Source organism: Hypanus sabinus, chromosome 4 (genome assembly GCF_030144855.1).
Source record: "Hypanus sabinus isolate sHypSab1 chromosome 4, sHypSab1.hap1, whole genome shotgun sequence".
NCBI lineage: Eukaryota > Metazoa > Chordata > Chondrichthyes > Myliobatiformes > Dasyatidae > Hypanus > Hypanus sabinus.
Window position 1 is genome coordinate 80,710,385 of NC_082709.1, and position 26,036 is coordinate 80,736,420.

Here is a 26,036-nt window from a genome sequence, read left to right on the forward strand (position 1 = left end):
CAAGCTGCCAGAGGCAGTGGTTAAGGTAGGCAGAAGAGTAAATTGGTAAACACAAGAGATTCTGCAGGTGCTGAAATCTTGAGCAATGCACACAAAATGCTGGAGGAACTCAGCAGGTCAGACAGCATCTATGGAGGGGAATAAAAAGTCAACATTTCAGGCAGGGATTGGTAATTTTCTTAAGTTGGTAAATTGGTTTATTATTGTCATATGTACCAAATACAGAGAAAAAGCTTTGTTCTGCATACCATCCATACAGATCATTTCATCATACCAGTGCATTGAGGTAGTACTGGCAAAATCAATAGCAATGCAGAATAAAGTGCAACAGTAATGTAGAAAGTGGAGTGCAGGCGGACAATAAGATGCAAAGTCATAACGAGGTAGTCAATAGTCCATCTTGTAGTATGTACTGTATATAACCATATAACAACTACAGCACGGAAACAGGCCATCTCAGCCCTTCTAGTCCATGCTGAACGCTTACTTTCACCTAGTCCCACTGACCTGCACTCAGCCCGTTACCCTCCATTCCTTTCCTGTCCATATACCTATCCAATTTTACTTCAAATGACAATATTGAACCTGCCTCTGCCACTTCTACTGGAAGCTTGTTCCACAAAGCTACCACTCTGTGAGTAAAGAAATTCCCCCTCGTGTTACCCTTAAACTTTTGCCCCCTCTCAACTCATGTCTTCTTGTTTGAATCTCCCCTACTCTCAATAGAAAAAGCCTATCCACGTCAATTCTATCTATCCCCCTCATAATTTTAAATATCTCTGTCAAGTCCCCCCTCAACCTTCTAAGCTCCAAAGAATAAAGACCTAACTTGTTCAACCTTTCTCTGTAACTTAGGTGCTGAAACCCAGGTAACATCCTAGTAAATCTCCCCTGTACTCGCTCTGTTTTGTTGACATCTTTCCTATAATTCAGTGACCAGAACTGTACACAATACTCCAAATTTGGCCTCACTAATGCCTTGTACAATTTTAACATTACATCCCAACTCCTATACTCAATGCTCTGATTTATAAAGGCCAGCATACCAAAAGCTTTCTTCACCACTCTATCCACACGAGATTCCACCTTCAGGGAACTATGCACTATTATTCCTAGATCACACTGTTCTACTGCATTCTTCAATGCCCTATCATTTACCATGTATGTCCTATTTTGATTAGTCCTACCAAAATGTAGCACCTCACATATGTATATGAAAATGTCACATTATACACCCTGAGATTCATTTTCTTTCAGGCATTCACAGAAGAACAAAGAAATGCAATCAAATTAATGAAAAACTACACACAAACAACCAATGTGCAAAAGAAGACAAACTTGATATTTTCCTTGAACGGGTTCCAGGTGTTCTTTGTTTTGAGGCTGTCTGTGGGAAGATGAATGTTCAGGTTGTATACTGCCTATGTACTTAGATAATAAAAGAAGACAAACTGTGCAAATACAGAAAACAATAAATAAATATTTGCTTAGTGTCCTGTAGTTTATCTATTTGGTGTATCGGCATCCGCACCAGGTTTTGAGGTGAGTGATCCCAGGTTCGAATCCAGCCAGGTCCTTGCATGCTTTCCCTCCCTGCTGGGCTGAGTGTCGAGCTAGCAACTCGGCCTCGTACAAAACAGACAAATGCTGAAGAGTTGTAGAATCCTTGAAAGTGAGTGTGCAGGTTGTGGAATCAGTTCAGAGTTGAGGTGAGTGAAGTTACCCATGCCAGTTCAGGAGCCTGATGGTTGGAGGGTGATAACTGTTCCTGAACCTTGTGGTGTGGGACCAAATGCTCCTGTACCCCCTGTTGAAGGATTTCAGCCCAAAATGTCAACTGTTTATTCCTTTCCATGGATGCTGCCTGACCTGCTGACTTCCTCCAGCATTTTGCTTGTAATTCTGGATTTCCAGCATCGGCAGAAGCTCTTGTGTTCCTGTCCCTTCTTCCTCCTTGTCTTAATGTGTGGCAACACTTGCATCTGCCCCTAGTACATCTTCGGTTGTGTTGGTTGTTAATGTGTACAGACAAATGAATTGGAATCTGAACCTGGGGAAATGACTTGCCATCCAACTTATCTGTGCCTTTCAAAACCTCAACACTTCCACAAGTTGAATGCTTTGAATAATTCATATTGCTCTTTCCTCCCTCGCCATTCACCCCACCCAACTCATGGTAACAGTCTGACTTGCACAGTAACCGCTGGGTGTGTCTGGGCTCCACACCCGCCTGTTGCTCAACAGCAGCTGGTACATCCTGTACTTCGCCACCTGTCCAGCAGAGGCCACTAAAGAGACACGACCAGGAAATCCGGATCATGCTGACATTTAAGGAGTGTTCAATGCTCTGGGCTTGTACTCACTAGAGGGTGGGAATCACATTGAAACCTGTAGAATATTGAAAGGTCTAGATAGACTGGATGTGGAGAGGATGCATCAAATAGTGGGCGATTAGGACCTCAGGACCCAGCCACAGAATAGAACAGAGATGAGAAGGAATTTCTTTAGCCAGAGGGTGATGAATCTGTGGAATTCATTGCCACAGGCCACTGTGCAGGCCAAGTCATTGGGTATATTTAAAGCAGAAGCTGACAGCTTCTTGATTAGTAAGGGGGTCAAAGGTTTCAGGGAGAGGGTAGAAGAATAGGCTTGAGAGGCATAATAAATCAGCCCTGATGGAATGGCAGATCACACTTAATGGGCCAAATGGCCTAATTCTGCTCATGAGTCTTTTGGGCTTATGGACCTCTTTGAAGGCAGATTCACAAGATAAATTAGTAAATTGTAAACTGTAAAAGGTATAGGGAATAGCTTGTTCCATGTACTGTTCATACAGATCAGATCATTGCACAGTGTATTGAAGAAGAACATAAGAACTAGGAGGAGGAGTCAGCCACCTGGCCGGTTGAGCCGTTCTGTCATTCAATAAGATCATGGCTGATCTGGCCATGGACTCAACTCCACCTACCTGCCTTTTCCCCATAACTCTTAATTCAACTGCTATGCAAAAATCTAACTGTGTCCTGAATATATTTAATGAGGTGGCCTCTCCTGCTTCCCTGGGGAGAGAATTCCACAGACTCACTACACTCTGAGAAAAGCCATTTCTCCTCATCACCATCCCAAATCTACTCCCCCGAAACTTGAAGCTATGTCCCATAGTACCAGCCTCACCTATCAATGGAAACAACTTTCCTGCCTCTATCGTGTCCTATCCCTTTCATAATTTTACATATTTTCTTATAATCCCCTCTCATTCTCCTGAATTCAAGTCAGATGGTGGTGCACTTGGTTGCAACAGTCTCTCCAGGTCCAACAAATGGTGCAAATGCTTCTCTTAAACATTTTTCTTGTGATCGCAGGATGCAGGGCACATTGGTAATACAAAATGCTGCACAGACCAGGCTCTTGTGCTGTGGCCATTACAGCCACTGAGTGGAGGAGGCACCAGAGATTCAGATGGGAGATAGCAGGAGGTATGGAATCCATGCTGGGTTGGGGGCTGGTCCCTGCAGGCCAGCTTTCCCATCAGGGCTTCTCTCAAGTGTTTGCTCCCTGGAAGGCAAGCTGGATTGCCTTCGTCTGCGGTTGACACCGCATGTGATAAAGAACTGTGGTGTGCTTGTTCTTGCGGAAACGTGCTCTCGAACACCATCAATCTTCAAGCCATCGAATGCAGGGAGTCGCGCTAGTATTAATTTGTGACGATATTGTATGTGTTATCATAACCGTATGTGCTGTGTGTAACTGTATATATTGTGTTTTGCTCCTTGACCCTGGAGGAACACTGCTTTACTTAGCTATATACATGTGTTGGTTGAACTGAAATTAAACCTGAACTTGAAGTCCTGTGGGTAAACTGCCAGAAAACTCAATCTTGGAGAGATTGGCTAATGACATCATCTCCAGAATCAACCTGGTCAATCTCCTCTGAACTGTCTGTTTCAAGTAAGAAGACCAGAGCTGCATGCAATACTCCAGTAGAAGTGAAAACAATAACAGATGCAGCATAGAGTGTTACTGTTACAGAGGAAGTGCAATACAGCCTGACAATAATGTAGAATGTGAAGTCAAGAACCCATCTTACTGTACTAGGGAATCATAACGGTGATTTTGTATCTTGTGCCCGATGAGAGAGGGGAGAAAAGAGTATGTCCAGGGTGTGTGGGGTCTCTGATTATGCTCTCTGCTTTACTTAGCCAGCAAGAAATGCACACATGGGGGGAGGAGGGGCTGGTTTCTGTAATTTGCTAAGCTGTGTCCACAGCTCTCTGCGGTTTCTTGCGAGCACATGCAGAACAAGCGCCGACCTCCAGGGGTCAGGCGAGATGACCAATTAAACACGTACAACAAGCTCGAGGAACGGCCCTCGGATGTGGTCTGAAACAACGGGTTAGAAAGGAGAATAGGGAGAGAGGGAGTCCTGAAAAAGGGTTTCGATCCGAAACGTTGACTGCTTCTTTCAACGGATGCCGCCTGACCTGCTGAGTTCATCCAGCTTTTTTGTACGTCTTGATTTGTCCACAGCATCTGCAGTGCACTTTGTGTTTGTTAGTCTTGGCAAACTTGGAGGCAGTGGGTTTCACGACATATGCTGGTGATAATAAATGTTTCTGATTCTGATTTCAGGGGGAAACAATCGAAGTCATCTCACACAGAAGAATTTGGTCATTAGTGAGTCTTCCGGTCCTTAGTCTTTCATGGCGTTTATTTCTCCCAAGATGCAACGCGAGGTTGACTAGTCTCTATGGCTCAGCCGGTGTCACGTGACAGGAAGGCGGTGCGTCAGGCGCGGGAGGGGCACTTTGAGCTTCGGAGTCGGAAGTGATTTGCGGCCTGTGTCCAGGGTCTGGAATTTGTGGACTGTACAAGATCCCGAAGTCCCTTGGCCGGCCCCAGTAACGAGTTCCGAACCTCAGCAGTACCGGCACCATGATCCTGCTGGAGATCAACAACCGCATTGTGGAGGAGACGCTCACCCTGAAACTGGAGAACGCTCTGGCCGGGTACCTGCGGGAGGGGGAGAGGGAGGGAGAAAGAGAGGCCTGAGGGAAAAAGGTGAATTCTGAGGGAGGGCGGAGAAAAGAAGCCCAGAGAGGTGGGGGGGGGGTTAAAAAGGGAGCCTGGAGAGAGGGGGAGAGGAGGGAGGAAGAGACGGAAGTCCTGACTAGGGTAGGGAAGGAGAGGAGAGAGGAAGTAAGGTGGGGAGGAATTCCTGAGGGGGACATAGAGGGATTCCTGTGGGTAGAATGAGAGCGAGGGAGGAAGGAGCTCTGGGGAGAGATGGAAGCCCTGAGCAAGGGTAGGGTTGAGGTGAATGGGATGGAGGGAAAGTAGGGAGAAAGGGAGGGTGAGGAGGAGGGAGGGAGGGATGTAGAGGGCAAGGAAGGGGGAGAGGAAGGGTAGGGAAGCAGGAGAAGGGAGTGGGATAGGCGAAAGTGAGTCCTGAGGGTGTAAAGAAGGAAGGGAGGAGATGAGTTCCTGAGGGTGGAGTGAGGGAAGGAGGGGCGAGACAGAGAGTGGGAGGGAAGAAGGGAGAGATGGAAGTCTGGTAGGCAGGGGTGAGGAAGGGGTCCCTCAGGGTGGAATGGCATGGGGAGGGTGGGAGCCCTAGGGATAGAGGTGGATGTGGGTGAGGAGAGACAGACGGAGGGAGGGAGTGAGCCCTGGGTTTTGTGACTCTGTGGTTGGGTGCACATCTCACATTGCTCCCAGCACTGTATCAATCCTTAGGTCTCGGGAGCCAGGGGTAAAGTGGATCTGCAGGCCTTCGAAGGAAGTGCCAGTGTGCGCACAGCAAGATTCCACTGCTGCACATTGTCCCATCAGCTGAAGTATAAACTTTGTCCCCAGGACTCGAGGTCCAGTTCCTCCTTTCATAAACAGGGGATCCATTGGAGTCAGGTTTAATATCACTGGGAAATGTCAAATTTGTTCTTTGGTGGCAGCAGTGTATTGTAATGCATCATTTAAAAACAACTAAGTTACAATATGTATTTAAAAAAAATTGAATGTGGAAAGCAAATAGTGAGGTTCATTGTCCATTCTGAAATCTGTTGACAGAGGGGAAGAAACTATTCCTGAATCATTGAATGTGTGCCTTCAGGCTCCTGTACCACCTCTCTGATGTAGCAATGAGAAGAGGGCATGTCCTGGGTGATTGGGGCCTTTAATGATGGATGCTGCCTTTTTGAAGATGTCCTCAATGCTGGGGAGGCTAGTGCCCATGATGGAGCAGGCTGAGTTTACAACTTCGCAGCTTTTTCCGAGCCTGTGCAGCAGGCTCTCCATTTCTGGCTAAATTAACAGCTGAACAGCTTGTCTCATTCCAGTGACCTCTCCTCTGCTGAGGTCAGCCCTTCCTGGTTGCTTACACCACTGTGGCAACCAGGCTGGTGTTAGTCCCGAAACATCGGCTGTACTTCTTCCTAACGATGCTGCCTGACCTGCTGGGTTCCACCAGCATTTTGTGTGTGTTGCTTGAATTTCCAGCATCTGCAGATTTCCTCATGTTTGTTGACAATCCTGTGGTGGTTTTGCACTTATGTAAAGCATTGTTACTCCACTGCTGGATGAAACTTTGTTCACAAAATGTATTCAGCCCTTCTTGCACTTATCCCCTCCCAGCCTCAAGCAACAACAACAAGTCTCTCTCTCTCTCTCTCTCTCTCACACACACACACACACACACACACACACACACACACACACACACACACACACACACACACACACACACACACACACACACACACACACACACACACACACACACCCCCCCCCCCCCCGCCAAAATTTAACAAAAACAAAACGCTACAGGAACTTTGCAGGTCAGGCAGTGTCTGTGGAGAGGAATAAACATTCAGCATTTCAGGATGAGACCTTTCATCAAGACTGGAAAGGAAGGTGGCTGGGGAGAGAGGAGTAGAATGTGGCAGGTAATAGTTGGAAGAAGTAAAGGGCTGGAAAAGAAGGAATCTGATTAAAGAGGAGAGTGGACCTTAGGGGAAGGGGCATTGGGGCAGGTGAGCAGTGGGCCTGAGTGGGATAATAGAAGACGAGGGAAGGGGGAGGGGGGAGAATTTAATGTGTATGCATTCAGTTTGGAAGCTACCCAGACAGGATATGAGGTGATGCTTCTCTAACTTGAGAGTGACCTCATCGTGGCAGAGAGGAGGCCATAGACCGACATGTCAGAATGGAGATTAGAATTAAAATGGTTGGTCACTGGGAAATCCTGCCCAGTTTTGGTCTACGTGTACCACATCAAATAAAGGCAAAGCAGTGTCATCATTACAGTTTTTATACAGCCTGTTTTTGTGTTTGAGGAAAAGTGGCTTCTCACTGAGGAATCCCCTGTCCTGACTGTCTCTCTGTTATTCTTTCCAGCAATAAACCGGACACAGTGGAGGTCACTTTTGCAGGTAAGCTGTGGCTTGTGGAACTTCATTAATAAGACCTGTGGACTAACCAGAACAGCAGCTCCACTGACAAGGATGCATGCATGACTGTTCACTCCTTCTGCACACTTTCCATTTTACTGACAACGGGCAATGACTGAAGCAAATACTGGTGTGGCTAGTCATCGCCTGTAAAGGTTTGGGTGTAGTCATCACCTGTAAAGGCTGTTCAGTGTTTTGCCTGTAGTGGGTGTTCTTTCAGATGCCTGACATTTTTCATTTTGTCTCCTGCTCCTTAAATACTTTTTAAAGATGAGCTTTATTTATCACATGTACATTGAAACCATGAAATATGCCTTTTTACATCAACAATCCGAGAATGTTGTGAGGGCAGCCCACAGCTCTCACCATGCTTCTGGTGCCAAAATAGCATGCCCGCAACTAACTAGCCCTGACCTTTACATCTTTGGATGACGGGAGGAAATCGGGGCACCAGGAGAAACCCACATGGTCACTGGAAGAAAGTATAAACTCCTTCCAGACAACAGTGGGAATTGAACCCCGATTGTGTACGTCACCTGCGCCACCTCGTACCATGAAGAACGTGGTCACTGATCCTGTATCCACAGACCCCCAAGTGACCGAGCAGGACACCTTAGCTTGCATCTCATCTGTTGATAAATTTAGTTTCAATTGATTAAATGGGGAATTAAAAACCTGGGCCAGCGACCAGAAGTATTAGATTGTATCTGGTGTCTGCTTTATCAGGTAACTCCAGGCCGGTCCTTGCTGACTCTGAAATACTGTAGAAGCCACTCTGCTGAAAGGGTAATTTATGGTGGATAGCACCCTGAGACCTTTTAGTTTCCTCCAGTTTAACAGAGAAGGAAATAGAAGTTAGCCTTATCTGTCACTTGTACATTGAAACACATAGTGAAGTACTTTGCTTACATCAACAATCAGCGCAGTTTGACGATGTGCTGGGGTCACCAGGTTTCCAGTCCCATCATAGCATGCCCACAACTTGCCGACCCTAACCTGTACATCTTTGGGATGTGGGAGAAAAACAGTATTAGGAAATCCACTCCTTGCAGACAGTGGCGGGAGTCGAACTCTGATCTGTGATCACTGGCACTGTAAAGCATTGCCTATGGATTAGTAGGTTAATTAGTCACGTGGGTGTAATCGGCCGGTACGGGCTCATTGGGACAATTATGGGCCCTAACCCTAACCCTAATGCCTGTTACCGTGCTATATCTCTAAATAAAAACTGGAATTGTCAGTGAATCGATAATGAATCCCTATGCTGTGACTGGGACAGGTATGGGGGTGGGTCCATAACCTGATCAGAAACAGTTATTGCTCCTCAACCATCTGGCACTTGAAACGGGATAACTTCACTCAATCTCATTCACCCCAACACTGAATGGTTCCCACAACCTATGGACTCTTCATCTCATTTTCTCTGTTGTTTATTCATTATTGCTATTTTTGTTTATTTTTCTCTCATTTTGTATTTGAACAGTTGTCTTTTGCACATTGGTGGTATGGTCCACTTTGTGTATAGTTTTCCATAGATTTTATCATTTCTTTACATTTACTGTGAATGCCCGCGAGGAAATGAAGCTTAAGGCTGTAATTGGTATTTTGATAATATTCTTTGAACTTTGAACCTTGATTGACAAGCAGTGAGGTGATACTTCTTTCTGACCTCCCAGCCTGTTTCTGCCTTCAGATTTCGATGGGGTTCTCTACCACATTTCCAACCCGAACGGGGACAAAACTAAGGTGATGGTCAGCATCGCCCTGAAGTTCTACAAGGAGCTGCAGGATCATGGGGCAGATGAGGTGAGTGAGTTTCGGGGAATTCCTACCGGATCGTCAGAAGCATAGATAGGGTGGACGGAATCGGAATGTGTCCTGATATGCAGTCTCAGCCCGTAATATCAACTGGTTATTCCCCTCCATAAACGCCACCTGACCTGTTGAGTTGCTCCAGCATTTTCCATGTGTGTTGCTCTGAATTTCCAGCATCTGCAGACTCTCTTGTGTGTAGACAGAATCTTTATGGCCCGGAGGCCTAGACAGAGTGAAGATGGAGGGAGTGTTTGCAATAGTGGGGGAGTGTAGGACAAGAGGGTACTGCCTCAGAATAGAAGGACATAGAAGAGATGAGAAGAAATTTCTTTAACACAAGAGATTCTGCAGATTTCTGCCGGAAATCCAGAGCAACACACAAACTGCTGACGGAACTCCAACCAGGCAGTATCTGTGGAGACAAATAAACAGTGGCATTTTGGGCCGAACCTCTTCATCAGGACTTCTATAGGCGGTGAATCAGTGGAATTCATTGCCAGAATTCATTGGCTGTAGAAGCCAAGTCATTTAAAGCAGAGGTTGATAGGTTCTTGATTGGTAAGAACATCAAAGGTTATGGGGAAAAGGCAGAGAATGGGATTGAGACAGAATAAATCAGCCATGATCGAATAGTGGAGAAGACTTAATGGGCTGAATGGTCTAATTCTGCTCCTTAGTCTTACGGAATAGGCATGTCTTAACCAGGAAAACACATTGCCACCAGCTTCCATAGCTTCTTAGTCTTTAATTAAAATAGTAGAGTTTGGGTTATTTGGCTGACTGGATAGGGGAGTTTTTTTTCCTTCCCTCAGGAAGGTAAAAGGGACAAAAAGACAATTGGATCCGAGCCCAGGATCCACTGCACCATCAGCCTGTGCGGTATATGCTGTGTTCCTTGTCCAGTGAACTACTTCACCATGGAAGTCCTATAGTCCCATGGCACAGAAACGAGCCCTACAATCATAGAACATACAGGCCCTTTCAGAGCACAATGTTGTGCCAATCCTTTAACCTATTCTAACAATCTAATCCCTCCCTCTCACGTAGCCTTCTGTTTTTCTTTCATCCCTGTGCCTATCCAAGATTCATAATTGTCCCAATTGTCCCAATGTATTTGCCTCTACCAGCAACCCTGGCAGGGTAATTCCACATACCCACTGCTCTCTGTGTAAAACAAAAAGAGCCAACCTCTTGCATCCCCCCCATACTTTCCTCCAATCATCATAAAATTATGTTCGCTTGCATTCAAATTTGAAAGTAAATTACCTAACACCATATACAACCCTGAGATTTATTTTCTTGCAGGCATTCACAGTAAATACAAAAAAACAAAGCAAGCAAAATAATAACAATAAATAAATAAGCAATAACTATCGAGAACATAAAATGAAGAGTCCTTGAGAGTGAGTCCACAGATAGTGGGAACAGTTCAGATCTGGGGGGAGTGAATTTGACTGAAGTCAGCCCCTCTGGTTCAAGAGCTTGATGGTTGAGGGGTAATAACTGTTGCTGAGCCTGGTGGTGTGGGTCCTGAGACGACTTCTGTACCTCCTTCCTGATGGCAGCAGTACAGAAGAGCATGGCTGGAAGTTGGGGGTGTCTGACGATGGATGCTGCTTTCCCTGTGACGGTGCTCAATGCGCACGTTAGCTATTCTGCTCTGGAAAAGCTGAGAAGACAAGTGAGGGTTTAAATTACTTAACCCCGTCCATCTCCATCACTCCTACCGTTCATAGTCTCTTCTCTAGAAACACGGGTAGCCAATGTGTTTTGGGGACGGTGCACAGGAGATTCACCAAGTTGATTCCAGAAATGAGGGTGTTAGCCTATGAGGGGAGATTGAACTGCCTGGGGCTATACTTGCTGGAATTCAGAAGAGTAAGAGGAGAACATTAAAATAAGAATTTTAAGATTAATATTTTTAAGGTTTTTTTTGTCACATGTACATCAAAATATACAGTGAAATGCGTCATTTGTGTCAGATCAAATCATGCTTCCGGCACCAACATAGCATAGCCACAACTTACGAACCCTAACCCTACGTCTTTGGAAAGTAGGAAGAAACCCGAGCACCCGGAGGACAGTCACAGGGAGAACGTACAAACTCCTTACAGACAGCAGCAGTGAATTCCCCAATCAGGATGGACTGATCATCTTGTTGCGTTGGTCTCATTCTGCTTCCAAAGCACACCCCACCCACTCTATCCAGAGAGCCTTTCGTTCTGCGAGGGGGCAGTCTTCGCTGGGAAGAACAATTCCTGTTGGAATACAGGTGGCCTGAGCCAGATTACATGGGGCTTGTCAGTCTGATAGTCACATGTGGAGAGTATAGGGTATGCCCTTGGTACTCAGTGTTGGGAAGAGTGGAGATGCTGGCAGTGGAGAGAGCTGTGTAGGGAGCTGCCCAGTGGAGGGTCGGAAATGGTTAGTGCAGTGCTCCAAAGCACCAACGACAAGGTTCAGTTTCTACCACTGTCTGAGAAGTTTGTACGTTCTCCCCATGGCTGCATGGGTTCCCTCTGGGTGCTCTGGTTTCCTCCCACATCCCAAAGACCTACGGGTTAGCGTTAGTAAGTTGTGGGCATGCTATGTTAGCGCAGGAAGCAGGGCAGCCCTTGTGGGCTGCCCCCAGTACATCTTTGGACTGTTGGCCATTGATGCAGATGATTCCCTTTAATGTATGTTTCAATATACATGTGACAGATAAAGCTAATCTTTTATAACGGTGGGAGAGAAGTTGTCCTTGAGCATGTGCTTTTAAGCTTTTATATTTTCTCCCTGATGAAAGGGGGAGAAGCAAATATGTCTGGGATGTGTTTCAGTGTCTGTCTGACAAAGCTAATCTCCTATTGTGAGCCTCAGCTATGAGAGAGGAAGGTTTGTGGAGCGTTGTCTGGGCGTGCAGTGTGCAACGAGTCACGGCGTGTGGTTAATGTGGTCGGGTTTGCAGTCTCAACAGATCCTTTTATGGTATTTCACTCAGCACATCACAAAGCAGGAAGTGCTGGCTCAGTTTCTATTTCAGCCTTCCCAGTACAGTTCCTCCTTCACCCCCACTGTCTGCCCAGTTACTGCACTCAGACCATCAGTAATAGAAGGGGGGGCAGTTCCTTCAGACACTGCGTTGTCATTCAATAACATTAGGTCTGACAAAGACCATTCCCCTCCCATCCATGTACTTATGCACATTTCTCTTAAATCAGGAGTTCCCAACGGACCCTTTGCTTAATGGTATTACTCCATGGCATAAAAGTTAGGAGCTATGTTGCAATCAACCCTGCACCCACAGCTTCTGCTGGCATGTCATTCCACACTCACACCTTCCACCTCCGAGTGAGGAAGCTCTTAAGTATTTTTTCTTTCACTCTTGACTTACGACCTCTGGTCCGAGTCTCACCCAACCTCGGTGAAAAAGGGCTGCTCGCCCTATCTACACCCCTCGTAATTTTGTTTATCTCTATCAAATTTCCACTCATTCTTGTACGCCCCAAGGAATAAAGTCTCTGGAAAAGAGTACATAATCGATGTTTCAGGCCGAAACCCTTCATCAGAAATCCTGGTGAAGGGTCTGGGCCAAAACGTCGAGTACTTACTCTTTTCTGGAGATGCTGCCCGGTCTGCTGAGTTCCTCCAGTATTTTGTGTGCGTTTCAAGCATCTGCAGACTTTCTCGTGTTTGTGACAGGTATGTGTATATACGCATGGTTGCCCTCAATCACAGGTATATCCTTCCTTTGGAAGGAAGCCAGACTTGTGCACAGTATTGCAGGTGCAAATTCACCAGGGTTTATTGTAATTGCTTATGGCTTTAATCCAATCTGTAACATACTGTTGTCTTCCTGCATCTGCTCAGTAACAATCAATGATTGTGTACAAGGGCACCCATGTCCCTCAGAAAACCAACACCATACAATCTGCTTTTCTGTCTCTTTCCACCAAAGTGGAAGGTTCAAAGTTAATTCCGTATCAAAATACGTATACATTACTCATTACTACCATATAGTTATATAGAGTATACAACCAGCACCCTTTTCCCAGGGTGGAAATGGCTAATATGAGAGGGGATAGTTTTAAGGTGATTGAATGGCATAGGTAAATGTACACATAGTGGTGGGTGTGTTGAACACCCAGTGATGGCAATAGAGGCAGATACATGAGGGATATTTAAGAAACTTAGACAGGCACACGGACAAAAGAAAAATGAATATCTATATGGGAGTTAAAAGTTAGATTGATCTGAGAATAGGTTTAAAGGTCAGCACAACATTATGGGTCGAAGGCCCTGTACTGTTCTGTGTTACTTAGAATCCTGTTACCACTTAATGATAGACTTCGACATTTTAATCATTGCCCCAGCAAACACTCCCAGGGACCGTGAAGAAAGAGAATTTCAGGATATATATTGCATACATTTCTCTGACATAAAGTGTACCTTTGAAACCTTTGACAGGACAGTACAGTATATACAGGCCATTCAGCCCACAATGTGCTCTAAGATCGATCGAACCCTTCCCTCACACATAACCTTAACTTTTCTTTCATCCATGTGCCTATCTAAGGTACATTCTTAAACAGGCCTCATATATCTGCCTCTGTAACCACTTCTGGCAGGGTGTTCTGCGCACTCACCACACTTATTAAAAAAATTACCTCTGACATCTACCCTATACGTTTCACCAATCACTTTAAAATTATGCTCCCTACTAATAGCAGTTTCCACTCTGGAGTAAAGTTTCTGGATATGCACTCAATCAATGCCTCTTGTACGCCTCTCATGCTCTCGCTCCAAAGCGAAAAGCCCCAGCTCACTCAACCTATCCTCATAAGACATGCTCTGTTACCTAGGTAGCATCTGGTAAATCTCCTCTGCACCCTAGGTACCCTTAGATACTGAATAAAATGTGGAGTACACGATCCCATCAAAAGCTCCCAGGTTAGGTCATTCTAAGATCCTTATCTTCTCATTTCATCCAGGAGAGGAAAATACATGATACGGGAGATTTGGGGTTTTTTCACATTTTACACGTCTTGCGCTGTATTTTGGAGTTATATATTTGGGCCTTGATATTAATTTTATCACATAAAATGTACCCATTGGTCATTAACTTTCTGTTCTATCCCTGCAGTTACTGAAGCGAGTATACGGCTCCTACCTTGTCCCTTCTGAACCAGGTAACCTGCTTCCTTTGACTGAGATCTCCTTGGGCTGGAACATTTCAAAGTTAACAGAGGCAGTGTTGCATCTTCTGAAAAACATTATTGTAGAAAAGTCCCTGGGCCCAAGTGGGATATATCCCAGGTTACTGTGGGAAGTGGGGGAAGAGATTACTGAGGCATTGACGATGATCTTTGCATCCTCACTGACCATAGGAATGGTACCAGAGGACCGGAGGGTGGCAAATGCTGTTCCAGTGTTCTAGAAAGATGATAGAGATAATCTTGGGAATTATAGACCAGTGAATTTTATTTTAGAGGTTGGCAAACTAATGGGGAGGAGTCTTAGGGATAGGATTATTGAATATTTGGAGAAGCATTGTCATATTGAGGATAGGCTGCAGGGTCAGGTCATGCCTCACAAGCCTTACAGAGTTTGTCAAGGAGGTGGTAAAACAAATTGATGGTAGAGCAGTGTGTATGAATTTTAGTAAAGCCTTTGACATTCAGTCAAGATGGCACTGAGTTGTGGTCTCTGCTGGGATCATGGCTCAGACTTGGCTGTTATTCGAAGTTTGTAGGGATGGCTTTTGGGACAAGGGGGAGTTGGGTGCTTGTTAGGGTTTGGGGATGTGGAGGAGTTACAGCTCTGGTCTCCGCTCTGCACTCAAGTTCAGCGATGTGGACGGCTGACATGGATGTTCGGTTGTCTCAGGTTGGTGGGTCCTAGGATCAGATGTCCGTGCAAGCTGTAGGCACAAGGATCGGTGAGTTGGTGTGCACAGAGTTTGAGCTTGGAGTTTAGGGTCTTGTCATCGGCTAGTCTGGGCATCGATACCAAAGGTTGAAGCCTGTACGTTGATTGGAAATCCTGAAGTTGAAACATGATGGCTGGTGCCTGGAGGGTGGGGGCTAGAGGCCTGTCCAGGAATTGGTTGACTGTCCATGTGGAATGGGAGGAAAGGGGCTTCCTTTGGTGTTTCGTTGCTTGATATGTTTCGTTCCGGTGAGCATTGTGGGTATCCTGTGTTGGTGTCGGAGTGTGTGGCGAGGCTGGGGACCTGTCCTTAGGGATATTGGGTGTAATGCAAATGACGCCTTTCACTGTATGTTTCGATGTTGTGATAAATAAATGAATCAGACAAGTTCTTAAAGGAAGGCTCATTCAGACAGTCAGGAGACTTGGTATCCAGGGAAACCTGGCTGATGGATTCAGAATTGGCTTGCTCACAGAAGGCAGAGGTTAGTAGATGGAGCCTGGAGGTCGGTGACTGCAGGGATCTGTTCCGTTGTGGGACCCCTGCTCTTGGTGATTTTTATAAATGAATTGGATGAGGAAGTGGAAGGTGGGTTAGTTAAGTTTGCAGATGACACGGAAGTTGGAGTGTTGTCAGTGTAGAAGGTTCCATGCAGAGTGGTCTCCGAGCCAAGCCATTATCCATCCAGGTAGGATGCTTTCTGTGGTGCATCAATAAAAGTTGGTATTGTTTAACTGGTTTATTATTGACACATGTATCGGGGCACAGGGGGAAAGCTTTGCTTTGCTTGCCAGCCACACAGGTCATTGCAGTGAGGTAGTACAAGTTAAAATAGTATTAGAATGCACAGTGCAGTGCGGAGAGACAGTAAGGTGCAGAGTTGTAACAGGGTAGACCGGGAGGTCAAGAGCCCATCCTATTGTAGATTTTTTTAAAGGTGACCTTTTTTTACCTCGTCAACATTGAAGCATACAGTGAAATGCCTCATTGGCATCAACGACTAACACAGTCCAAGGATGTGCTGGGGGAAACTCGCTTTCAGGCATCTTGACTTACTGACCCTTATTAATCTATATGTCTTTGGAATGTGGGAGAAGACTCGGGTCATAGGGAGAACAAAGTCCTTACAGAGAGTGGCAAGTATTGAAACCCAATCAGTGGCGCAGTAAAGCATTACGCTAACTGCGCTGCCTAGGCATGGTACTAGTTCAACAGTCATATTACAGTGGGGGTAGAAGTGGGTGGTATGTGCTTTCAGGCTCTTGTACCGTCTGCCCGACAGGAGAGGAGAGAAGATGGAATGTCTAGGGTGACTGGGTGGGTAGGGTCTTTGATTGTGTTGGCTGATTTGCTGAGGCAGTGAGAAGTGCAGTCAGAATCTCTGGAGAGGATGTTGGTTTCTGTGATGCGCTGAGTTGGGGTTCAACAAATCAATCAAGCACCTTCCCCCCCCCCCCCCCAAAACACACACACACAGGGATGATTGACACTGGGGAGGGGAAATGGCCTTAAACTGCAGTGGTGACCTATTCAATGCAGATTCTAACCTGTAGTTGTGCTGGGGGGGTGGGGGTGCCTGCCTTGCCAACAAAGTCTGATCAGATCATTCCCACATGACTGAGTGTGGAACTGTGTATACAGCTGTTGCTCCTCTGTGTCCTGTTTGCATAGTGGGCGTGGACTACTGTAACGTGAGCACTGCAAAGCATCTAATTAAATGAGTTTATTTCATATGTTGTCATTAATCTCATCTGTCGATGTGAGAACGCCTGTTTACTGACAGACCAGTTCCAGGGGGTGGGGACGATACCTGTTGGAGTACAGGTGCCCCACCCAGAATATGCAAGGTTGTCAGTGTGATGGTCACACCTGGTGGATATAGAGCATGCCCCGGTATCAGTGTTCCACCTGTGCCTTTAGTACTGGGGAGTTGGGGAGAATGGAGGTGTTACCAGTTGCAGCTTTGTAGGGAGCTCCCACTTGAGGGACAGGCTTTGTAATATGAGCGTCATGTTAGTGTAGCAGTTAGCATAACACTCAGCCAGCAATCAGAGTTCAGTTCCGGCCACTGTCTGTAGGAAGTTTGTACATTCTCCCCATGACTGCATGGGTTTCCTCCGGGTGCTCTGGATATCTCCTACATTCCAAAGACGTACAGGCTCGGGTTAGTGAGTTGTGGGCATGCTACGTTGGCACTGGAAGCGTGGTGACACTTGCAGGCAGCACCTGGCACATTGCCGTACTGCATTGGTCATTGATGCAAGCGACACATTTCACTGTCGTTTGTCATTTGCCCTGTGAGACGTCATAAAAACCAGAAATGGGGTGTTAGATGGAGCAGCAAACCAAGTACTGGAGGAACTCAGCAGGTCAGGCAGCCTCTGTGGGCGTGTGAAACAATTGTTGACATCTCTGGTCGAAACACCTGCCATCCAGGTCATGCCCTCTTCTCACAACCATCACTGGACAGTAAATACAAGAGCCTTTGGTCCCACACCACCAGGCGCAGGAACAGTTACGGAGTGGACAACTTCACCTATCTTAACTCTAAACTGATTCTGCAACTTACAAACTCACTCTACAGCTTTACAGCTTATGTTCTTAGTGTCATTTTTTATTTACACATTTTGTCTTATTTTGCAAATTGGTTGTTGGTCAGTCTTTCTTTATAGAACATATGACACTATAGCACAATACAGACTCTTTTGATTGTGATATACCAACCTTTTAAGCTACTCTAACTAAGATCAATCTAACTCTTTCCTCCTACATTGCCCTCCATTTTCCTGTCATCCATGTGCCTGTCTAAGAGTTTATTAAAATGTCCCTCATCTTTCTGCCTCCACCACCGTGCCTGGCAGGGTGTTCCATGTTTATGTATCAGGTTTTTTTTGTAAATTTTATTGTATTTTTCGTTTGTATATGCCTGCAAGAAAATGAATCTCAGCTAGTATATGGTAACATGTATGTACTTTGATAATAAATTTACTTTAAACTTTGTGGATTTCAAGGTTATGTAGTCATACAGCAAGGAAACAAACCTTTCAGTCCAACTCATGCATGCTGACCAAGATGTCTAATGCAGCAGAGTTGTGTAAACTCATGAGTTGCATAGACACTGTTAATGCACACAGCCTTAAAGATAAAGAAATTAGTTTTATTTGTCATATGTACATCAAAACATACAGAGATGTGCTTCATTTGTGTCAGATCATATCAATGAAGATTGTGCTGAGTAGCCCATAAATGTTTCCGTGTAACCAGTGCCAACATAGTGTGCCCCCAACTCACTAAACCTGGGAGGAAACCGGCAGAACGTGCAAACTCCTTACGGACAGTGACAAGAATCAAACCCTGCTCTTGCAGCTGCCATTGTAAAGTGTTACAGGGGAATCAAAAACTAGAAGGCACAGGCATAAACTGATTTATAAAGGACTTTGAGGGGCAAACTCTTCACCAAAGAGTGATGGGTATATGAAATAAGTTTCCAGAGGCAGTAATTGAGACTGGCCCAAGTACAACGTTTATTAGACGCTGCAGTTATCTTCGTTTATCTTCAAAAGGTGATGCCTCAAAAAGGCAGCATCCATTGTTAAGGACCCCCCCATCAACCAAGACATGCTCTCTTTTCATTGCTACCTTCAAAAGGAGGAGGCACAGGAGCCTGAAGGCATACACTAAATGTTTTAGGAACAGTTTCTTCCCCACCGCCATCAGATTTTTAGATGGACACTGAACCCATGTACATTTCCTCACGCACAAAATGCTGGTGGAATGCAGCAGGCCAGGCAGCACCTATAGGAAGAACTACAGTCGATGCTTTGGGCCGAAACCCTTCGTCAGGACCTTCGGGTCCTGGCCTGAAATGTCGACTGTACTTCTTATAGATGATGCCTGGCCTGCTGCGTTCCACCAGCTTTTTATGTGTGTTGCTTGAATTTCCTTGTGTTTGCGTTTTTAAATACATATATTTTTTCTTAGTGGAATCTAGGTTTTTTTTAATTAGGTATAGTATGTATTGCAATGTAGTGCTGCTGCAAAACAACATATTTCATGACATGCCAGTGATATGAAAGTGGATAGGAAAAGATTAGAGGGTTATGGGCCAAATGTTAGCAAATGGAAGTAGCTTAGATGGATGGGGTTTTTGGTCAGTATGGTTGAGTTGGGCTGAAGGGCCTGTTTGTGGTTGACTATAAAATAGAAAAGCAGATGTGGTGTCTCGGGTAGAGCGTGGTTCTGGTCTCCAGCTGTGCGTGGTGACTGCTCTGAGCCGTTTCTGTCTTCCGCAGGGTACAATGTATCTCTGCTGTTCGACCTGGAGAACATCCCTTCAAACAAGACAGAGCTGATCCACCAGGCCGGCATGCTGAAAAGGAATTGTTTTGCCTCCGTCTTCGAGAAATACTTCAACTTTCAAGCAGAGGGCAAGGAGGGAGAGAAGCGTGCCCTGATTCATTACCGTGACGATGAGACCCTGTAAGTGAGCATAAAATGTCGCAGCACAAAGCAACAGACACAAAGCGCTGGAGGAACATGGGTCAGGCAGCATCTGTGGAGGGGGAACAAACAGTTCACATTTCAGGCAGAGAAAGCACTGGAAAAGAAGGAGGCAGAAACCAGAATAAGAAATTGAGGGGACGGGGAGGAGTGCAAGCTGGCTGGTGACAGGTGGGGGGAGGGAGGTAGGTAAAAAGGCTGAAGAAGAAAAAGTTTGATAGTGGATGATAGACCACTGGAGAAGGGGAAGGAGGAGGGATGATGGAGGGAGGTGAGAAGAGAATTTGTAAGATGGCAGTATCTATGGAAGGCTGTAACAGAGGAATAAACTTTCCTGTGCTTGCATTTATTCTACCTATACCCCTTAAATTTTCTATACCTCTCTCAAATCTCCCCTCATTCTCTTATGTTTCAGGGAATAAAGTCGTGCATGTCCTGTAACTCGGTTCCTCGAGTCCCAGCAACATCCTTATAAATTTTCTCTTGATTTTCATGATTGCCATATTTCCTGATCACATTGAGTGATTCTGGATCAGCTCTTGAAGCGATTCTACCCTCCTACCCTTCTCCCACTGGTTATCACCTTTCCACCTAACCCCCATGACCTCTAGTTCTAATCTCAGTCAAACTCAGCAGAATAAGTCTGCTTGCATTTACCCTATCTATGCCCCTCATAATTTTGTATACCTCTATCAAATCTCCCTTCATTCTCCTACACTCTAGGAAATAAAGTTTTAACCTATTCAACCTTTCTCTATAACTCAAGTGCTCAAGTCCTGGCAAAATCCTTGTAAATTTTCTCAGCACTCTTTCAGTCTTAATAAAGCTTTCCTGTAGGGGGGTGACCAGAATTGCACACAGTACTCCAAATCTACTCTAATTTTCATCTCACCCAGCCTCAGTGTAAAAAAGCCTGCTTGCATTAACCCTATCTATACCCCTGGTAATTTTGTATGTAATTGGTACGTTTGTATTGAATTACTCAGTGTAACCACTGCTTCTGCACCTCAGTGATGTAAAGCAGCCTCCGTACCCCCGACTGGTCCTGCTGTTGGGTGCACTCACCGCTAGTCAGCCCATTTTGCCATTGTACAGTGATCTGACTAGTGCCTCATTCGTCTTCCAGCTACGTGGAAGCCAAAAAGGACCGCGTGACAGTGGTCTTCAGCACGGTTTTCAAGGATGATGATGACGTTGTGATTGGAAAGGTCTTTATGCAGGTAAGCTACGTAATGTTTGCTTCACTTTTGGAAGGTCAAGTTTGAAGGCAGAGTACAGAGTTAATGGCAGTAAGCAGTCTTAGCAATGTGGAGGAACAGAGGGATCTTGGGACCATGTCCGTAGGTCCCTCAAAATTGATAGAGTTGTTGAGAAGGAATATTGTGTGATGCCTTTCGTTAGTTTGGGGAGGGGGGATGATTCAAGGGCTACAAGGTAATTTTGAAGCTCTATAAATATTGGAATATTATATTCAATTGTGGTCACTTTATAGGAAGGATGTGGAAGCATTAGAGAGGGTGCAGAGGAGATTCATCAGGAAGCTGCCTGGGTTAAGAGAGTATGTTTTATGAGGCCAGGTTGAGCAAGCCAGGGCTTTTCATTGTCTTTTTCTCCAAAGAGAGAGGTGACTTGACAAGGTGATGAGAGGCATTGATCGAGTGGTCAACCAGAGACTTTTTCCCAGGTGGAAATGGTTAATACATGTAAATATAATTCATTTATGTTAATAGGTAATGTCATTAGGGTGACACGTTCGCATGGCAACTAGCATAATGCTGTACAGCGCCAGTGGTTGGGGGTTCAATTCCCACCGCTATCCTTAAGGAGTTTGGACGTTGTCCTGTTGATCATGTGGGTTTCCTCCAGGTGCTCTGGTTTCCTCCTACATTCCAAAGTCATACAGTTTCGGGTTAGTAAGTTGTGGGCACGTAGGTTAACGCTGGTAGCATGGTGACACTTGTGGGCTGCCCCAGCACATCCTCAGACTATGTTGGTCGATGACACATTTCCCTATCTGTTTCAATGTAACTGTGACAACTAAAGCCAATCTTTTGGGTAGGCGTGGTAGTGTAGCACTGTTTTTACGTTCTCCCCATGACCACATGGGTTTCCTCCTTCTCCAGGGTGGAAAAGTCTAATACAAAGGGCATAATTTTACAGTGATTAGAGGAAAGTACAGGAGGATGTCAGAGTTAATTTTTATACACGGAGGGTGGTAGGTGAGTGGAACATGCTGCCAGGGGTGGTGGCAGAGGCAGGTACATTAGTGAACACAAAGTATACTGCAGATGCTGTAGTCTAATCAACACATCCAAACAAGCTGGAGAAATAGATACATTGGTGACATTTAAGGATGGGCACATGTGACAAATGAAGCTAATCTTTAGGGTAGGCACGGTAGCGTACCAGTTAGTGTTACATTGTTACAGCACCAGCAACTCAGGGTCAATTTGCCGCTGTGTGTGAAGTGTTTGTATGTTCTCCCCATGACCGCACGAGTTTCCTCTGGTTGCTCCGGTTTCCTCCCACAGTCCAAAGATGTACCGGTTAACAGGCTAATTGGTCCCATGTGTGTAATTAGACAGTGCGGGCTGGTTGGACCAAAATTGCCTGTTACAGGGCTGCATCTTTAAATAAATAAATATAAAATATAGAGGATCTTATCTTCAAGGTAAGTAATTGGAGAAAAGTAGAGGGGGGATGTCAGAGATAAGTTTTTCACAGAGAGTAAAATTCACTGCCTGAGGTGGTAGTAGAAGCAGGTACATTAAGGGCATCTAAAAAATCTCTTAAATGGGCACGTGGATGATAGAAAAATGGAGGGCTATGTGGTAGGGAAGGGTTAGATTGATCTTAAAGTAGATTATGTTTGATACAACATCATGGGCCGAAGGGCCTATACTGTGCTGTACTGTTCTGTTTTAATATAAAGTATAGTGGAGAGTGTGCAAAGCAAGAGATCAGTGCAAAAGACACAATCCGAGATATGTCCATAGAGAAGCAAGAGGTTTTAAGGCCAATTCACATTCGTGTTTCCGCATCTTTCGGATGCGGGTGGAAACCATGGCACCCAGTCCCACATCACAAAATCCAACAGACAGCACATGAGGTCAGAACTGAACCGGCTTCTAAGATGCACTATGTATGCCTTGTTGCACCCTCCCACACAGCCCAGGATAGATGTAGACTCGCTGTGTTCACCCATTAATGTGATTAAACCCTTATCTGTTCAGCATTCGCTGTAACCAGATATCTTTGAATCAATCAATGTTGTTCTGTCGGGCTGTGAGCCAGGTTGGTTCCGTAACCATGAATGTAGTTTGTCAAATGTTTAATCAGTGGTAGGTAATTGTGTAAAAGTCATTTCATTTCCATAGTCTTTGTTCTGTATCTATGTTTTGTTAAACTCTGCACGGAATCTTAAGGCAGGGCAGCGTGCCTTCTACCTGAACAGAGTACAGTCGACCAAACAGGTCCTTCAGCCCATCTCTCTATGACAAACTGTTCATCTGCCTAGTCCATCGACCTGCTCCCAGGCCATAGCCCTCCATTCCCTTCCCATTCATATACTTATCCAAATTTCTTTTAAATGTTGAAATCGAACCCACATCCACCACTTCCACTGGCAACTCGTTCCACACGCTCACCACCATGTTCCCCTTAAATATTTTACCTTTCACCTTTAACCCCTGATCTCTAGTTCTGGTCTCACCCAACCTCAGTGGAAAACGCCTGCTTGCATCTGTGGAGCGTTAATACTATCGATATGTAAAAGCTTTCCTCGTTACTTGCAGCATCTGATCCCTTTGTTGCACAAAGTCTTATAGTCCAGCTCCGTTTACAGTTTGCCTTCTGTCCACTCCCACTTGGCCGCAGAATATTCCCATCTGCCAGCCCATAACCTACTCACTGAACCAATAGAACATTGTTATTTCATTTTGTATTTTCACCGTTTGTCTCTTGCATGTCTATTGTTTGCCTGTCTTTATATGCGGTTTTTCATTGAGTCTATTGTGTTTCTTTGTTCGAGTTCAAGTTTAATTATCATTCAGCCATACCCATGAATACAGCCAAATGAAACAGCGTTCCTCCAGAGCAAAACACAATAACAACAGTCACACACATCACGAGGCACCTATAGCACATAAATATGATAGCAGGAAAGCAGTCGCACAAAAAATAATATACCCATTCCCTAAATGTCATGGCCAATAGATTGGTGGTGCATGGGATGTTGTCTCGGAGCCACGTTTCTGCAAGAACAAGCACGTCACACGCGCTAGTGCAGCCACAGATGAACGTATTCCAGCTTGTCCTCCACCGAGCACCTAAGAGGGCAGCACCAAAGCGAAGGGCAGGCCCCAACTCAGCAAGGCTTTCAGCATGTCCACTGTGCTTCTGCCTGCTCCCACATCGCCTCTGGCGTTTAAGTACTTTGATAATAAATTTACTTTGAATTTTGAAGCATATTTGTTGCTATCGCAAACCCATTGATTCAACAAATAAAGTTGTGCTCATTTGCCTCAGCCAACTCGTTCATGGAGCATGTAAATGATTGGGGTTCCATCACTAATCCCTTGGCATCCTACTAGTTGCAAATTTTGAATCCAAGTAGGAACTCAGCATCTATGACATTTCGGGCTGAGCATCAGGACTTCATCAGGACTGCAAAGGAACAGGGAGGAAGCCAGAGAAAGCTGGTGAGGGAAGGAGTGCAAGTTGGCAGGTGATAGGTGAGACCAGGTAAGGGGGCAGGAGGGTGGTTAAGGGAGGCAGTGAGGAGGGAGAAGGAGGAATTAGAAGCTGGGAGGAAGAGGAAAGGGCTAAGAAAGAAATGTGATAGAGAGGGTAGTGAACCCAAAGGCTTGTTTATTCTCACGACATGGGAGCAGAATTATTCCATTTGATTCATTGAGTCTGCTCTGCCATTCTTTCGATGAATTCCACGTATATTATTGTAATTTATGGTATTATTTTATGCATTGCACTCTACTGCTATCCAAAACACAAAAAATTGATGATGTATACCAGTGATAATAAAGCTGATTCTGTTTCTGATTTTGTAGGAGTTCAAGGAGGGTCGGAGGGCAAGCCACACGGCCCCCCAGGTGCTGTTCAGCCACCGGGAACCTCCCCTGGAACTGAAGGATACCAATGCTGCTGTGGGTGACAACATCGGCTATATCACCTTCGGTAAGTGCTGCTCCCTGCAGCCTCTCCCGAGGATCTCCGTGCATCAAGAGGCGTGGTGGGAGGCCTAAGCAAGGGGGAATTAATGACGTGAGATTCTCAGAGAGAACAATTACATGAGTGGGAACAAAGACCAAAAAAAAGAGGATATTCTTTTATTAGATTACTTCACTCAGCGATCTGCATGCTTCTTAAATTTACTACCTTTAAATCATGTCTCTGACAAGAGTATTGTGGAGTTGTAGTGCCATACAGTGTGGAAGCAGGCCCTTTGGCCCAACTTGTTCATGCTGTCCAAGCAGCCCATTTAAGGTAGTCCTGTATGGCCCTCTAATCTCTGCCTATACACGTACCTATCCAAATGTACTCTAAATGTTGCTATTGTACCTGCCTCAACCACTTCCTCTGGCAGCTTGTTCCATACTCTCACCACACTTGGTGTGGAGAAAAGTTGCCCTTCAGGTTCCTATTAAGCCTCTCCCCTCTCTCCTTAAACCGGTGCCCTCTAGTTCGATTTCTCAACCCTAGGTAAAACACTGAGTGCATTCTATCTATGCTCCTAATAATTTAATACTTCTCTATAAGATCATTCTCATTGCCCTACACTCCAAATAAGAAAGACCTAGCCTGTCCAACCTCTCCCTATAACTCGGGCTGGCTAGTCCTGGCATCATTCTCATAAATCTTTTCTGTATTCTTTCCAGCCTGAGGGTGAGCAGAACTGTACACAGTAGGCCAGTTGTGGTCTCATACAGCTGCAGCATCACTACATTCCCACAACACACACACACAAAATGCCGGAGTAACTCAGCAGGTCAGGCAGCGTCTTTCGAGAGGAATAAACAGTCAACGCTTTGGGATGAGACCCTTCACTGGGACTGGAAAGGAAGGGGAAGGAATTCATAATGGAAGTGTTGGGAGTACGATCTGACAGGTGATAGGTGAAAGCAAGTGAGGGAGGAGGAGGGTTGAAGTTAGAAACGGAGGTGATGGAGGAGGTAAAGGGCTGAAGAAGGAGCGAGGAATCTGATAGAGTGCTGTAGACTGTGAGAAGGAAAGGGAAGAGGAGGATCAGAGGGCAGGTGAGGAGAAGTCAGTCAGCATCTGGGGAGAGAGAAATGGTTAATGTTCCAAGTTGAAGCCCTTCCAGATGAGTGTTTTAGTTGGACTTGCGCTGA

At 45.4% G+C, this 26,036-nt stretch overlaps 1 protein-coding gene across 2 annotated transcripts in view; it reads left to right on the plus strand.

Moving 5' to 3' along the window:
* The first annotated feature begins 4,766 nt into the window (after positions 1–4,766).
* The window catches only part of arpc2 (actin related protein 2/3 complex, subunit 2), a 31,105-nt gene continuing 9,835 nt past the window's right edge, over positions 4,767–26,036 (plus strand). The window contains exons 1-7 of one of the 2 annotated variants that reach the window (XM_059967515.1): positions 4,767–5,006; positions 7,390–7,424; positions 9,136–9,248; positions 14,383–14,428; positions 19,461–19,647; positions 20,795–20,888; positions 24,735–24,861. In XM_059967515.1, coding sequence (XP_059823498.1) covers positions 4,933–5,006; positions 7,390–7,424; positions 9,136–9,248; positions 14,383–14,428; positions 19,461–19,647; positions 20,795–20,888; positions 24,735–24,861 — 676 coding nt within the window. In that variant the 5' untranslated portion in view covers positions 4,767–4,932. The remainder of the gene's footprint in view (positions 5,007–7,389; positions 7,425–9,135; positions 9,249–14,382; positions 14,429–19,460; positions 19,648–20,794; positions 20,889–24,734; positions 24,862–26,036) is intronic. The other variant, XM_059967516.1, reaches the window with a different exon arrangement.